Source organism: Centruroides sculpturatus, unplaced genomic scaffold (assembly GCF_000671375.1).
Source record: "Centruroides sculpturatus isolate CEXI.00-Female unplaced genomic scaffold, Cexi_2.0 scaffold1044, whole genome shotgun sequence".
In the NCBI taxonomy this organism is placed as follows: Eukaryota; Metazoa; Arthropoda; class Arachnida; order Scorpiones; family Buthidae; genus Centruroides; species Centruroides sculpturatus.
Window position 1 is genome coordinate 151946 of NW_019385231.1, and position 15344 is coordinate 167289.

General features: G+C 27.9%; 2 protein-coding genes across 4 annotated transcripts in view; one reads left to right on the forward strand and one right to left on the reverse strand.

Moving 5' to 3' along the window:
* Window positions 1-2335: 2335 nt before the first annotated feature.
* Window positions 2336-15344, reverse strand: part of LOC111636481 (beta-galactoside alpha-2,6-sialyltransferase 2-like) — a 19900-nt gene continuing 6891 nt past the window's right edge. For 2 of the 3 annotated variants that reach the window (XM_023381739.1, XM_023381740.1), the window contains exons 3-5: window positions 9408-10117; window positions 5538-5737; window positions 2336-4502 (exon numbers count right to left, since the gene is read on the reverse strand). In XM_023381739.1, coding sequence (XP_023237507.1) covers window positions 4296-4502; window positions 5538-5737; window positions 9408-10044 — 1044 coding nt within the window. In that variant the 5' untranslated portion in view covers window positions 10045-10117 and the 3' untranslated portion in view covers window positions 2336-4295. Of the gene's footprint in view, window positions 4503-5537; window positions 5738-9407; window positions 10118-11007; window positions 11206-15344 lie in introns of those variants that run through there. The other variant, XM_023381738.1, reaches the window with a different exon arrangement.
* Window positions 12963-15344, forward strand: part of LOC111636482 (transmembrane protein 256 homolog) — a 6423-nt gene continuing 4041 nt past the window's right edge. The window contains exon 1 of the mRNA XM_023381742.1: window positions 12963-13329. Within this exon, the coding sequence (XP_023237510.1) occupies window positions 13083-13329 (247 nt within the window). The 5' untranslated portion in view covers window positions 12963-13082. The remainder of the gene's footprint in view (window positions 13330-15344) is intronic.

A 15344-nucleotide genomic window follows, 5' to 3' on the forward strand; every position in this document is an offset into this window, starting at 1 on the left:
CGTAAGTCTAATACAGTACTGTAATTTTATACATTTCTTGTGAAAGAAACATTTCTTATTCAACGGCGATTAAAATTATTTATATTAATGATGTCTCCGAAGTTCAAGGAACTATTCGCAAAAAAATAAGTTGTTAGAAATCGGCCGCTGTATGCTGAGCTGTTCCGCGACGAAAACAATGTTGAGCAATGGCGATGTCGAATGGTGACACTCGGTAAGTAATCCTACAATTTTTTGTTTATAGCGTAGTTTATATGGATTATTCCCAAAAAAAAATATACGTATTTTGGAAATGTTGAGTCTGATTAGTCTAGAATCGATTAATTTTATGGAAGAAAATCTTTCAAACAGCCGTAGTCCGTAAACTTTACACGTGTCGGGCTGTGATTGGAAGGATTCGTAAGAAATCGGATTCCTAAAGAATGGAACGTATCTCTATCTTATAGGGGGATCGACTGTATCTCAAAACATATGTAAAAGAATTAATAATCAACATAAAAACATGACCCAAAAAAATGATCTTATGAAAGAAGGGAACTATATATAAAATTTAATGCAATTGTAATAGCCCTAGAATTTACGTAGGTGAAACTGGCCAAGCATTGGAAAAAAAATTAAAGAACACAAAGCAGCAATACACCTCAAATATAGTAATTCACCATGGTTTAAACATTCAATGAGTAATAATTGCCAAACAAATAGAAATGAAATAAAAATACTACATACTGAAAAAGATACCTATAAAAGAAAATTAGAGATTTTAAAATATCCTAGAGATAAACTGGTTAACATCTCAGATAGCATAACCATTGATTCGCAATGGTACCAAATAATAGAGAGAACACTGTCACATACAATATAATTAATATTGTAAAATTTGTTTAACAATAATGTAATCCTTTTTAGTCTATGTACTTGTGTGAACATTACAAAACACTTTTAATATACTTGTGAACCTATATGAATAGGTGTTACAATGTAAATATTGTAAGTACATTCTACCTTTTTTACCAATATAATTAAAATTGTACTATACAATTATATCACATTTATACAGTACTTCAACCATGCAAGCAAGCCAATTTGTAGTCACCATCAGCTTTCAGCCTCTGTATAAAAGCTACTAGCAAGGTTGAGGCTGAAGTTTTAAACGCAAAAACATGGTCGCTGGACATTCAGCAACGCTTTCCTGTAAGCCTAGAAGCTTGACAATGACGTTTCGAATGTTGAGCATGATTCCACTGACTATCCAACACCATTGTCAAACTTCTAGGCTTACAGGAAAGTGGCGTTAAAAGTCTGACATATGCGTTTTCATGTTTAAAACTTCAGCCTCAACCTTGCTACTATTACAGTAACTTAAACTGGTGTTATAAGTATAAAGTAAGATTTATTATTTATTGTATTGGGTTGTTCGGAAAGTAATTTCATTCTTTTTCTGTGAGAAAAAAATACAATATTTTTATAATAAATATTTTATTGAATATTTTTTAAAAAGAAAAACTGTTGCAGTACAAAAATATCTGCACAGGTTTGTATAAAATGTATATAGTACAATTTGTCACCAAACTTTTGATACTTTCTATTACACAACATACACAAAGCTTATTTTGAAAGCAGTATTCTTACATAACACCACTTTCAAAATAAGCTCTAACTATAGCTACACACTTCTCCACTTTGATAAATGATAAGGTATCCATATCATTTATCAAAGCAATCCTGGAAGATTCTTTAGTAATGTCTTTATGGGCTTTTATTGTTGTTTAGTTTCTACCTCTGCTGCTGGTTGAAATCTGTAACCTTTCAATATCTCTTATTTTAGAGAACAAAGTTTAAAGTCTATGGGAACAAGATCAGGAAATAAAGAAGTTGAGGAAGCATTGTTATGCCCCTATTGTTCAGACGTTCATTAACTAGGAACAACAATGTAGAAGCTGGAGAGACAAAAGCCTTAAAGACTCACAAAAGATGATGGTGGTACAGATACCATCAGAAATGTTTAGAAGTAAAAGTGAATATAGAGTATTCTGTACTGGAAGTGTTATAAATACCTGTTTTAATACTGTAGTAAAAATTATATTAAAAGTTCAGTTTATTTTGACTCTCCCACATATATTTTTAAATCCATTGAAAGTGAAAATATTCATTTCTTGTTTCCTTTGTTAAATTTTTAATAAATAAAATATATAATATTTTTAATTATTTTGTTATAATATATAATATATAACAAAAAAGTTTAATTATTTTCTTAATCCAGTCATAGATGCCAACAAATGGCCATTCAAATGAGAAGACGAAGGAAGTTTTTATACAAATAAACAAATGTTCACAACTTAAAAAGAAGAGAGATGCACTGATTATTATGGGGAAATGAATGCCAAAATTGGAAGAGGGAGAGAAGATAGCATAATTAGACCATGAGTCTTAGGAGAAAAAAGAGGAAGTAGACTTGTTAAATTTTTCAGAAGAACCAACATAATTGTAACTAACACCTGGTTCCAACAGCATGAAAGAAGACTGGCTACATGAAGAGTTCCAGGGTTAAGAGGAGCAGAAACAAGAAACCAAATTGATTATATTCTAGTCAACTACAGATTTACAAATGAAATAATTAATTTGAAGACTTGTTCAGGTGTAGATTGCAACAGTGATCACAGTCTACTGGTAACAAAACTAAGAATAAGGCTGAAACATGTTAGGCCGAAAAAAGCAAAAGAAAGGCTCAATATAGAGATGTTGAGGAAAAACTACATCAAGAAGGATTTTTCAAACTGACACATCAAGAAGACTGCAAAATTTTAACACTAACAGAAGTGAAGAAGAAATCTAGAATGATTTAAAACAAAAAAATAAAGACACCGCAGTTGACATCCTCAGCAAGAAAGAGAGCCAAATAAAGAAGCCTTGGGTCACAGAGGAGATAGTAAAAAGATGGATGAAAGATGATGATACCAAAGTGATAATAACACAGAAGAATATTAATGATTCTATATTTTTATTAAACAAATAAGAATAATGTGCAAACAGGCAAAGGAAAAGTGGTTGAATCAATTATGTTTGGAAATGGAGCACCACACAAATAGGAATGACTTAAGAAGAGTATATGCTAAAAAAATAATAAAATAATAATAAAAGCTAAGCTTAATCTCAGGGAAAAAAGGAAATGCAGAATTGGGAGATCTGAGAGATAAAAATGGAGACATTTTATTGCAGAAAAGATGAACAAGTGCTACGATGGGAAAGATATGTAGACAATCTCTACAGAAATAAGGACAGTTTAAACCTAGAAGAGATGGAGAAGGAAAAGATTGATGCTGCATTGAAAAAGCTGAGGGACAAAAAGACACCAAGAATAGATGAAATACAAGCAGAACTCCTTAAGCTATGGGGAAAGATAAAACAAGAATCCTAACTAATTTTTTTAACCAAATTTTAGAGGCATATATTCTGGATGATTTCAAAAATCTATCTTCATCCCTGTTCCTAAAACTATGGGTACCTTAGACTGTGATAAACACAGAACTATTAGCTTGATAAACCATACCTCAAAGGTTTTAGTTAACAATATACAGTGAAGAATAGAAAACTACATAAATTGGGAACTAGATGAGTCATAATTTCAGTTTCCTAAGAGGCAGAGGGACAAGGGAGACCATTACAATGATACAACTTATAGGAGAAAGAATGAGTGATCATGATAGAGAGTTATTTGTATGTTTTGTTCACTTCAAGAAGGCTTTTGATAGTGCTAATCAAACTCTGTTGTTTGAAATTCTGCAAAAAGTAGGTATTGATAAAAATTACTGAGAATAATCTACATCTATAAAAGTCAAAAAGCAATGGTCAGATTTTGTGGAGAGAATACCAAATGGATTCAGTTCAAAAAAAGAATAAGACAGGGATGTGGTTTGTCCCCAACACTTTTTTTTAGCATCTACAGTGAATGGATGACAAGAGAAGCATTTGAAAATTTAGATGAAGGTGTAAAAATTAATAGACATCTTATCAATAACATCAGGTATGTTGACAACATTGCTCTGTTATGTATCACTTAAGAAGGATTACAGAAAATTCTAGATAGATTGAAAGAAGTGAGAAAAGCAAGGTACCAAATGAAAATAAATGTGAAAAAAATGAAAGTTATGATAATCTCAAGAGAAGAAAACAAAGATCTACATATTATGTTGGATGGAAATAAAATAGAAAAGGTAAAAATGTTTGAGTACCTAGGAAGTTGGATAACTGAGGATAGCAGATGTAATTATGAAATTAAAAACAGAAAGTTTTATTTATTAAGTAAAGGTTAAATAACAGATATATTTACCAAGAAAACCTGAAGAAGGTGGATTTGGTTCAACATGACCTGGAGTGTTTTTTTGAATATAATCCCATGCAATCCACTGAACTTCTGGATTTAAAATATAAAATGATTCATCTGGATACATTTTCCTTCTTATCCAATATGAAGTAAATAAATCAAAATCAGGATTTTTATACCACTGAAAATCAAGAATTTATTTTACATATTATTTAAAAAATTATTTATAAAAAAAAATCATGATAATAAGAAAAAATATAAGAAACTTTTTTTTGCATTTATATTATTTCATTTTAATTTAAAATATTCATGATTTGAATTTTGATTCTTGTATATAAAATATGCTACAAAATATTGAAATGTTCAATTCATTCATATTATACTATATTAATAATAGATATGTATTTCAGAAAATTTTAATAGTAAATAATGAAATATTTTCATATTTACATATTTTGCTAAAATGAGTAAATATTTCAAAAACACTAAACTTTTTAGACATTTATTTGTGTAATTACAAACTTAAAATTATTCAAATAAAAATAAAGTTTTCTGATAAAAAAAATTATTAAAACATGACAAAATATCAATTGCATTATTTCAAATACAGTAGAGCATCGATTATCCTACCCCCAATTAACCGTCACATCGGTTAACCGACCGTTCTAGTCGGCAAATTTCAAATGTCCGCTAGTGATGTGGCGCTACAATATTTGGCTATGTCTTGGCTACTTTAATATTATTTTTGTTAAATTTTTGCGTGTTTAGCTGGCAACACTGGCTCAACCATGAAAGGGAGACCAGTATTTAAACAAGACCTAATTTTCTAATTATGAGTGGTTGTTTTGTGAGCAATAAAATAATTTTTAATGATACAATGGCAACGATTATTATTTTTAAAAAATTTGTTAAGCTTAACATCGATGAAAATTCAATGGTTAATAGCAATATGCTAATATACAAATTACATGGGATATACTATACAAATAATGTATTTTTTTCATTATTTTTGGTTATCCCATTTTTTCAGTTATCCGACCAACCCGAGTCTCCAAATGAGTCGGATAATCGATGCTCTACTGTATACAGAATTATGCTTTTACCTAAAATTATCAATATTTATATAATTATTACTGTATTTATTTTTAAACATATATAACATTTGATCATATTGTATTTATTAAAACTAAAAATCAATATTTTTGATTAAACTTACATATGTTAAATTTCCATGATATTTGGAAGGATCCCAAGCAATCATTGTAACATTTCTATATAATGGTGATTGAAAGAAATCAAATTCTGGTTTAGAGACAACTTGAGAATTCAAAATACGAATAGTAGTTTTTGTACCAACGTCATCTTCAAAACCTTCTGTAGGTGCACTATTAAATCGTAATACTGCATCATGTGCATCTGTAAATATAAATGTAAAGATAAATAAAACTGTCTTTTAAATTTCAAAAAACTTTATAACAACATTTATAATTAATTCAGTAAATTCTCATTGTTTATCATGGTTAAATTTGCCAAAATTATTATTAACACAATACAAACTACAGACTGTTATGTCTCTGTACATTTATTGTCTGAATTGTTTAACTTACATTATAACAAATTATTTAATTTTGCATTTATTTATTTCCTAATTACTAAATTAAAAATAGTCTTTTTTTTAAAATCACATTTTGCATTAGAAAAGAATGATTATATTGATTATATATAATGGAAATTATATATATGATGAGCAGTCAAAAAGTTCCTGGAATTGTGATCCTATACTGTAGTGGTACAAGATATGGCAATGCAGACCTAATCACCTTCAAAATAGGCCCCTCCTGCACAGACACACTTGTTCCATTGATCCTGCCACTGTTGAAAGCAGGCATGGAATGCTTTCTTAGGAATCTTCCAGAGTTAGGCCATCATATTTGATATGATGTCCTGCTTGCAAAACACATTCCTTTGAGGCCCATTTTGAGAGTAGGGAACAGCCAAAAGTCACTGGGAGCAAGATCTGGAGAGTAAGGTGACTGGGTGATGACAGGAATGCTTTTGTCGGTGAAAAATTGCTGCACAACAAGTGATGTGTGACTCAGTGCATTGTCGTGATGGAGAAACTACTGTCCATGCCACTTGTTGGGCCTCATCCCCATAAACTTGATGCAGGACCGATAGCATCTCTGCATCAGTTTTCCCCAATTTGCACATGAACTTTATATTTGACCGCTCGAACTGGGACATTGCGCAAAATGATAAGCTGTTATGCCCAACAAAGACACTACAGTAACAACTGTGTAAGTCTAAACTTGCACAAGCATTATCACACTACAAATAGACATGCTAAGCTTCCTGCCACAGCAATGTATAACCTTATCTTATATCACAATTTCTAATTGTAAGTAAATTCTGGAAAGTTTTTGACTGCCCCCTTGTATATGTCTACTGCTTTGTAGAATTTTCTGCTTCATTTTTCTTAAAAAATAAAGTGATTTTTGGTTATTCAATTTTCTTTTGTTTTTTTCTTTTTTTCAACAAACATTCTTCAAATGATTTTCTTAGCTATTAATTAATAAAGCTAATTTATAAATATGATGTATAATGATACTAAAATAAATTAAAAGCAAAATTTAGCTAATGCTTTTGTATTTATTTTCATTTAAGATATTTTTCAAGTTCACAAAAATTAGAATCTGTTGAAATTTTTAAAGTTTGAAAATGTCTTCAGTGAAAGTGAGAAGCAAAACTATCAATTTAACTTCATTCATTTTGACATCATCATAAATTATTTTTATTTACCATATATATTTTATCTTTGTAAAGTCCTTTGTATAAAAAATTACTTTTGTTCCCTTGTTGTGATACTAGTATAATCCTAAAACAGGATTGTTTGTAGAAAATTAATATAAATCAGCAACTCAATATGCTTTCTAATAATTATCCATTATTAATTTCATTAAAACATAAATTAATGAAACAAGAAGTAAAGGAAGGTGAAATGGAATGAAAATACTGAAAACATATATTGTTACATCAGAAATAAAATAAATACTATATTTTTATAAACATTAAAGAAATTATTGTTGAATTTTTAATGCAAAATATTTTGAGTATTAGTAAAATCTTTTAAAAGTTTTCAGTAAATAATTCATAATTTACTAAAACCGAAATTTTTAAAAATTTTATTTAAAATATTTCAAAATAAAAATTAGTTTCAGAATTTAGAAAATCATAATTAAAAAAATTGTTTTATCATAAGAATGATGATAATCAGAAATGATCTTAATATTAAAATACAATAATAGTAATCTGTAATTGGTAATTTGTAATTAGTAATGTTTAAGTTTTTATAAAATATAAATTTATCACAGTTTTATTACATTGATTCATTCTGCAAAATATTAGTAAAAGAGCTAATATGAAAAGATAGACTTTTTATTTAATGATAATTTTTTGTTATTGAGGCATAAAAATACTTTTTATATTAGAAGAGTGACAAATTAGTTTTAAAATATATTGGTCAATAAAATTTCATTTTTCTTCTCAGTTATGAATAATATATAAAACTGATAAACTGCAGACAATAAATGTCTGTGGTTCATCAGTTTTATATATTATTCATAACTAACTGAGATTTGTTATATAAATTTGTTTAAGATATTATTGTCTAAAAATAATTTGTTTACATTCAAAAATTTAATATAAAGTTTTTTTTTTTAAATTCTTACTTCATTGTTTTCATTGTTCAAAACTACTGTATTTATTCTTTACAATATAATTTAAAATTTTTCTTCTTTCCATTTATTAATGATAAAAATAATTAAGAAAAAAATTATACTTGCACCAATATAATGGTAATTTCTTTTTGTTTATATGCATTTAGTTTTTAATAATCTTTATATAATATATCATATAAACAAAATTATTATAAACATTTGAAAGTAATGAAAATCTTCCAATCAATATTATTAAAAACTAACAATTTCTCTCAAAGTACATTTTTTCCTAAACAAAATGTAGCTTTTATATTCTTATAGAAATATAAGAAGTTTACTAAATAGATTTGGTTATGGATGTTTGGTCTGTAAGGCTGGCTGGAGAAAACAAAATAAAAAAGCAAACATGATAAAAAAAAAATCCCTTATGTATTTATAAATAAAAAAAATGTTTTGGTTTCAAATCACTGCTAATAAATTTGCATTAAAGAGCAAAACAAATACAGGAATTAAATAAATCACTAATACAATATATCGTAAACATAACATACATATATTTGTGTACATTATATAACAAAGAGATATATAAAACCTACTTAAAAGTTTTTACTATCTATATTTTCATTTTTGAAAAACAAAATATTTTTTTAAATTTTACAACATGTAATATATACTATGTAAAAAAATACAGTGATGTAATATTTTTAAACACTTATTAAGTAATAAAATCAAAAGAAACAAGCAAAAAAACTTATATATAAAATTGTGCACTATATATAATATGCATTTTGCTGCATAAATATAAACAATTGTGTAGGATTGTGACTTCTAAGTATATCACAAAGAAGATGAGTAACATACTTAAAAAATCATTTGAAAAATGTCAGGAATCTAATTAATGTATTGAAATGTTGGAGTGCTGGTCTCAAAATTTTTTCTTATTGGAAGATCAATTCTAAATAGTTGACATGCAAATCCAAATTATTAAAATTAAAAAAAGTTCACAAAAAAATTATTGTTTTAATTAATAATGGTTTTTAAAGATGTTTAACTTATTCAGCAGCAGAATAATGTAGGTTAAAAAAAACACAGAAGGCTTGCTTGTATCAAAGATAATAGTAGAAACCACAAGTAGTCTTTATGATAGCAAAATACATTATATACTTACCTGTCAGGATGACTTATAATCATTTTATATAACCAATATAATTGAAAAAATAAAAAACTGCAGAAGACTAAATTTAAATGTATTGTATAAATACTCTCAAATCATATTAAAAATATCTTTCTCCTAAATTATAAATTATTATCATCTTAAAAGATATGTTATTTATTTTAAAGTTTCAATAACTATGAAAGTTAAAATTTACCTATTTCTTTCCCAAGTTTAGATTTATACATTGAACCAGCACTGGACACAATAGCACATGTTTGAAATTTTCCCAGGACTTTATTGATGGGTTGAGAAGGAAACAGCCGTCCAAAACCTAAACTCTTAAATGGTTCTGTATTTTGAGTTAACATTTCAATTTTAATAACTTTTTTTGCCTCACAAACTAATGCTTTCGCTGTTTTATACGAAAGAGGTCTTTGACCTTTAAAATTTACATTATATCGATTTTTATCCTTTTTATCAAATATAACATTACCAGCATCAAGTTGAGATTTTCTTAACTGAACTATTAATTGATTCTTGTAAGTATTAATTTTGCTCATTAATTTATCGGTAGGCACTTTAGATAAATTATATCGACTAGTTACCAGTGATGAAGAATTTTCAAAATGCTTAGCAATATGAGGCATATGTGGAAAATGCCTTAAAGGTATTTCTTTTCCAGCAATTTCTCGCGAATACGACGACTTTCTAAAGTTCCTGATCAACATCTGATGCTTTTCTAAGGTTAACCTCCAATATTGATTCCAGAGGACATATATATATCCAAAGACACCTAAAACAGTCATTCCAATGAACATCCAGATGCTAATTGCAAGGACAGGTATTTTCATTTTTACAGAAAAAGAAGTTAACTTTTTAATTGCACATAATGTAACCAATTATTATTCTCTTCCATCTTCTTTACTGGAAAAATTTCAATTATTTTTAAATCTCCTACATGTAAAAAGTACCATTACTTGAAATTATTCAGTCTTTTGAGATCTCAATTCTTTATTCTATAGCAACACAATATGCTACAAGAGCATATACAGTATTACGCTGTATGTGTATATGACAAAGCTGACAGAACCTGTATATACTGTGAGCATAAAAAGAGGTAAATTACATATGCTCATTAGCACTACACTTGACTTTGATTTGTTAAAAGACTTGGCCATTTTCTTCTGTTTTGATGTAACTTTTCAAACAATTGAATACAACAACTGCTTGATATTCATGTACATTCTGTTTGTTTATTTATTTATTTGGAAAGACAAAAATTCACTCACTAATGAAGTGAGTGAATTTGATGGCCTCACTAAATTTTGGCACTATACTTGCACCAGTGTCAGAATGTTCACTAGGTGGCTCTTTCTCAACCTTATCAGCCTGCTGACTCTCTTTGAACAGTTCTTGAATTGTCTGTATATCAGTCAGAAACACTCAAATATTAACTAAACATTGAAAAAATGCAAAGTTTACAATAGACTGGACTAGAAAAAATCTGTTATTCCAAGTTATAGATCTGCTAAAAGGAGATAAAATTATATTGATTTGGCAAGACCTGGGAAAAAATCCACTATTCCAAGAAACCTGTTGTCCTGCAATCTGTTAAAACAAGATTCTACTGTACAGTACATGGTTTAGTCACCTTGGTACTAAAAAGATTAAGAGCATGAAAAAGTTAAATNGATCTTTAGAATGCTATGTTTTTAGCAAATTAATTTTTATTCTTAACAGTAAAACTCTTAACTGTGAAGACAAGTATTACAATTGTTTCCCCTCTACTCTTTAAAATATTCAATTAAACATACCACACGCCATTGTATGAAGTTTTCGACTTATACGATCGGAATCATTGTTTATATAATGTATTTTGGAAATTATTCCGCTAAACATGTTTTTCTTTCAATGAATTCAAAATTTGTCTCGTTTAAAAAGACACGATGCAAAGTGTGTAGCTAGTGTATATTTCACGGCGTGAAACAAACAACTAAAGTCAACGTGACATGTTTACTCTCAACTAATATATATATATATATATATATTTTATTAATATTACGATTAGAAAAAAATGCTTTAATTTTTAATTAACAGGAATATATTTCAGTAATAATTTTCCAATTTATATTCAAATTGATACGCGATAAATTGTTAAAGATCAAATTTTGTTTGCTCAAAATGCTCAAATATTAAATTTTAACTTAAATCGACCATTTTTCTTTTATTGAAAAATTATGCAAAAAACATTTTTACTAAATTTCAAACAAACTTTATTAAATAGCTTAAAAAATTATTTTATTATATTTAATCATTATCATTTACACGTATAATATGTCATTTTGATGTATTTTTATTTTAAAAAATTAAAAAACACTGTTTTTTTGGTCAAGTTAAAAAGTTTCGATAGAGCTTTTAATATGTATCGTTTGATTACGGAATCTATTCGTGTAGAGACGAGAAAACTATTTCATTCAATAATTCCATAAAAATTCTTAATTAATTACTTAGTGCTATCCGTTTATTATCCAAATAGTAAACAAACAAATTAATAAACCAAATAGTAAATAATGGCTAGCTCGTTGGTGAAGCGCGAACTCTCAAACAACGGGCTGGCCACGTGTTATTCAGTATTATATCCACTCGGCCACTAATGGACACATTTCTATTACTGGCGTAAATTAATAATGTCTCAGTTAAGAATTAATTATTAAAAGATTTTAAAGGACGATATAATCATACGTATACAAAAATGATCAAACTGTATCTTTTTATTTTTAAAGACAGTCGAATATGGCCGAGGCGGTACTTACTGTGCCTGTCTAGGACCCGGAATCCAGTCCGAGCGGACGAAAAACCCTAGGAATCTTTGAGCAGATTATCGCAAATATATATCGGCCCCCGTCCCTCACCAGTCTCGCTGCACCTTTGTGATGAAATGTAAAATGTAGTCTTTCAGAAGTGAATTTAATTAATAAACTAACTAAAAAATAAATTGTCTTCAGAGAGAATTTAAGGACATTTTACATAAATTTAATAAACATTACAAGAAATTGCAAAATGAAAAACGTTTTCAAACCAGTGTAATGAAAGATTTATTGAAGCTTATTAATTTAACTAATAAGTATAAGAAAAAAGCAACAGTGATGATTTGACAGATATAATGACAATTAAATAAGTTGGTTTTTAATGATAAATTTGATATGCGTTTTATGTAGTAATTGCTATGTTCGTATACAATAGTTGTATTGAGTTTGTAGTATCTGCCAGACAATCTGCCTAACTTTAGACAAATGGTGTCTTTATTATATTTATTTTTGATGGTTTGGTTTATGTATTATACATAGACAATTTTTTAACTCCTTAAAGTTTTTCATGAGTGCTTGAGCCCGGATATGTCGAGCCCAGTTCCTCACTACCCGGTCAATCCTATTCTGGGTTAGAAGTTACATCTCGTCCACAATGAGCGGCCAAATTCCATACAGCTCTGGTGCTTTGCGTTACTAATCAATCGAGCAATTAGCTAATTATTCCCATGTTTATATCAGGTCAAAAATGCGCATACACAAGAGTTTTTTACTTGGCATTACACTTTCTCACGTTGTATTTAGTCTTTTAGATAATAAACGTAAAAATTTTTAAAAAAATTGGCGAATAGAAGGGGAAAAAAATCCATTTGAAGGGCAGCCTAGTATGGACAAACATTTAAAACGAAAATCTATAACCTACGAATTTCTACTGAATGAAACGATTTATTGCTTTATCCACATTTCTTCTGGCAACGTCAGTCGCGAGAATTGTTTTCGGATACTTGATATTTAGTTAATCGTAGTTCTTTCTACGTAACGCTTTTGAATTATTTTTCATTTTAATTAGTGAGATTAAGGGAATGGGTATAGTTGGTGATTTTCAAGCTTCTATTTGGAAAAATTTTAAGGAGATTATGCCAAAGAAATCGGTGGAAAAGACTTCGGAACCAATACCCCAAGCTAAGCAACAATCGAATGGAGAACTCATAAAAATGTTGGAAAAGAAAGATCTGCAATCGTTTATGACTTCTAGTGGTAAAGTTTTTGTGCGGATTGCAGGAATATTTGGGGCTACTGCAGTTATTATGGGAGCTTATGGTGCACATGGTACGCTCGTACGTTTATGTATACAATAAGCAGTTATAAAATTTTAGTTATATGTACTGTACAACGGCATCTGTCGGTTAAAATTTAACCAATTTTTTCCCATTAATGATGATTATAAACTGCATAAGAAGTAAAGAACGAAATTTTCAACTTGTCATACTCCAGAAAAAAAAAAAAACAATTGTTTCATCAGAATATGATCTGAATATAAATATATTTACATGTAAATGAATTTTCACAATACACATCAAATTTAATAAATGGAAAGAAAAAAAATTGTCAAGGCAAAAATCTAAGAAAACAATTTGTATAAATTTTAGCAATTTGAAAATAATTTCTAAAGTACTGCATAAGTTTTGTCATAAATTATTTACATCAAGCTTATACTGAGTCAGTAAATAAGTGAAGGAAAACAATTTGTATGGCTTTATTGTTTAGGCCAATGGTTTTCAATCTTTTTTAAAGCTGGCCTTCTAACTTTATATACGACATACTTAATACCTAATAACTTATTTAAACTTTAAATGAATTAGTGAGCATTAGAAAATCTTTAGACATTGCTTGAAGTTTACTGTGAAACCTTGAGATGTAACAGAAGCCAGCTTGAAAACAAATGATATTGGAGAGTATGAATTTGCAGTTAAATTTTGTTACAATGTTATATTCTTTTATTCTTTCCTGATCTGTTCAATTTATGTGATTTTGTGACAGTCTAATTAGCATCCAAATATTGGATTTTTGAAATAGAAATTTGTGTATAATGCTTTTTAATTATAGAATTGATATTTAAATTTTAAAATTCGTTCTTGCATTATATAAAATTTTATACAATGTAGATATATCTTGCTGATACAATGAGCGAGTTCTAGACCACTGTTATAGGCAGTATTAAAGTATTATATTTGCGTTAAAGTAGAAATACAACTTTTTTTTCACTTGTCAGAACATATAAAAATATTTAAACATATTTATACTATTATTTGAGTGTGCAATAGTGCTAGGCCTAAAATCACAATGCAAAAGCAAAAATAATAAATTTAAAAATACCCAAAAATCCTCTTTAAAAGCAAAGCAAATGCTGAAAACAAACATGAATATAATTGAAAAGTGCCATATTAGTGAAGCCCTGAAATGAAACAGCTTAAAGCAAATTTGATTTATAATTTTCTTTCTGATTATGTATTGATCATTATATTCATCCTGAACAGTTAATTAAAATAATAATAATCCCCAAATATGATTTATTTCCAGTATATTATGTATTTTTGACTGAAACAAACTTAAAAAAGATATCAATATTTCAAAAAATAATCATTATAAATTATAATATAAAAGATTTGTCAAGCAATAAAATATTTTTAGACTAATAGAAAGCAATTAAAGATTTTTTAAACCTTTTTATTCAATGTTCTACATTTAAAGTTATATGATATGGCAATTGCAAACGTATCTCAAAGGGAAAAATTGGAAAGATTATTTTTTTGTATTATGAAATAATACAATTAAAATAGATGTATTTGATTTATTTCTAATGTTATTACACTACTGTTGAAGTTAGGATATTTCCATCTTGCAAAGAATAACTTTAATATTTTTTTTTAACTCTTATTATCCTGTGAACACTAAAAGGATATTTTTTATGTCCATTATTAATTTGTCAAGCCCATAATGAAGACAGATAGTGAGAGGCATGGCTAGATATATCTAGATTAAATCACCATAAAGATTTTTTTAAGGTTTCAATGTAGACTTGAACTTGGACCTACAGACCAGCAGATTGATATCTGCCTTATTGTTCATCTATCCATCATATTCCATGTTTATTTTGTTTATTTAAAGATTTAAATTAGTTACAACTTTTTAAAGATAATTATACATTCAGAAATCATTTGCAGTTTTAATAAAATCATATTATTTAATATTACAATATTTATAGAATATCAACCAGAGGTAAAGTATTAATGTAAAGATCTAGCATTTAATATTCTATGTAGAATATTACATATAAATTTTAT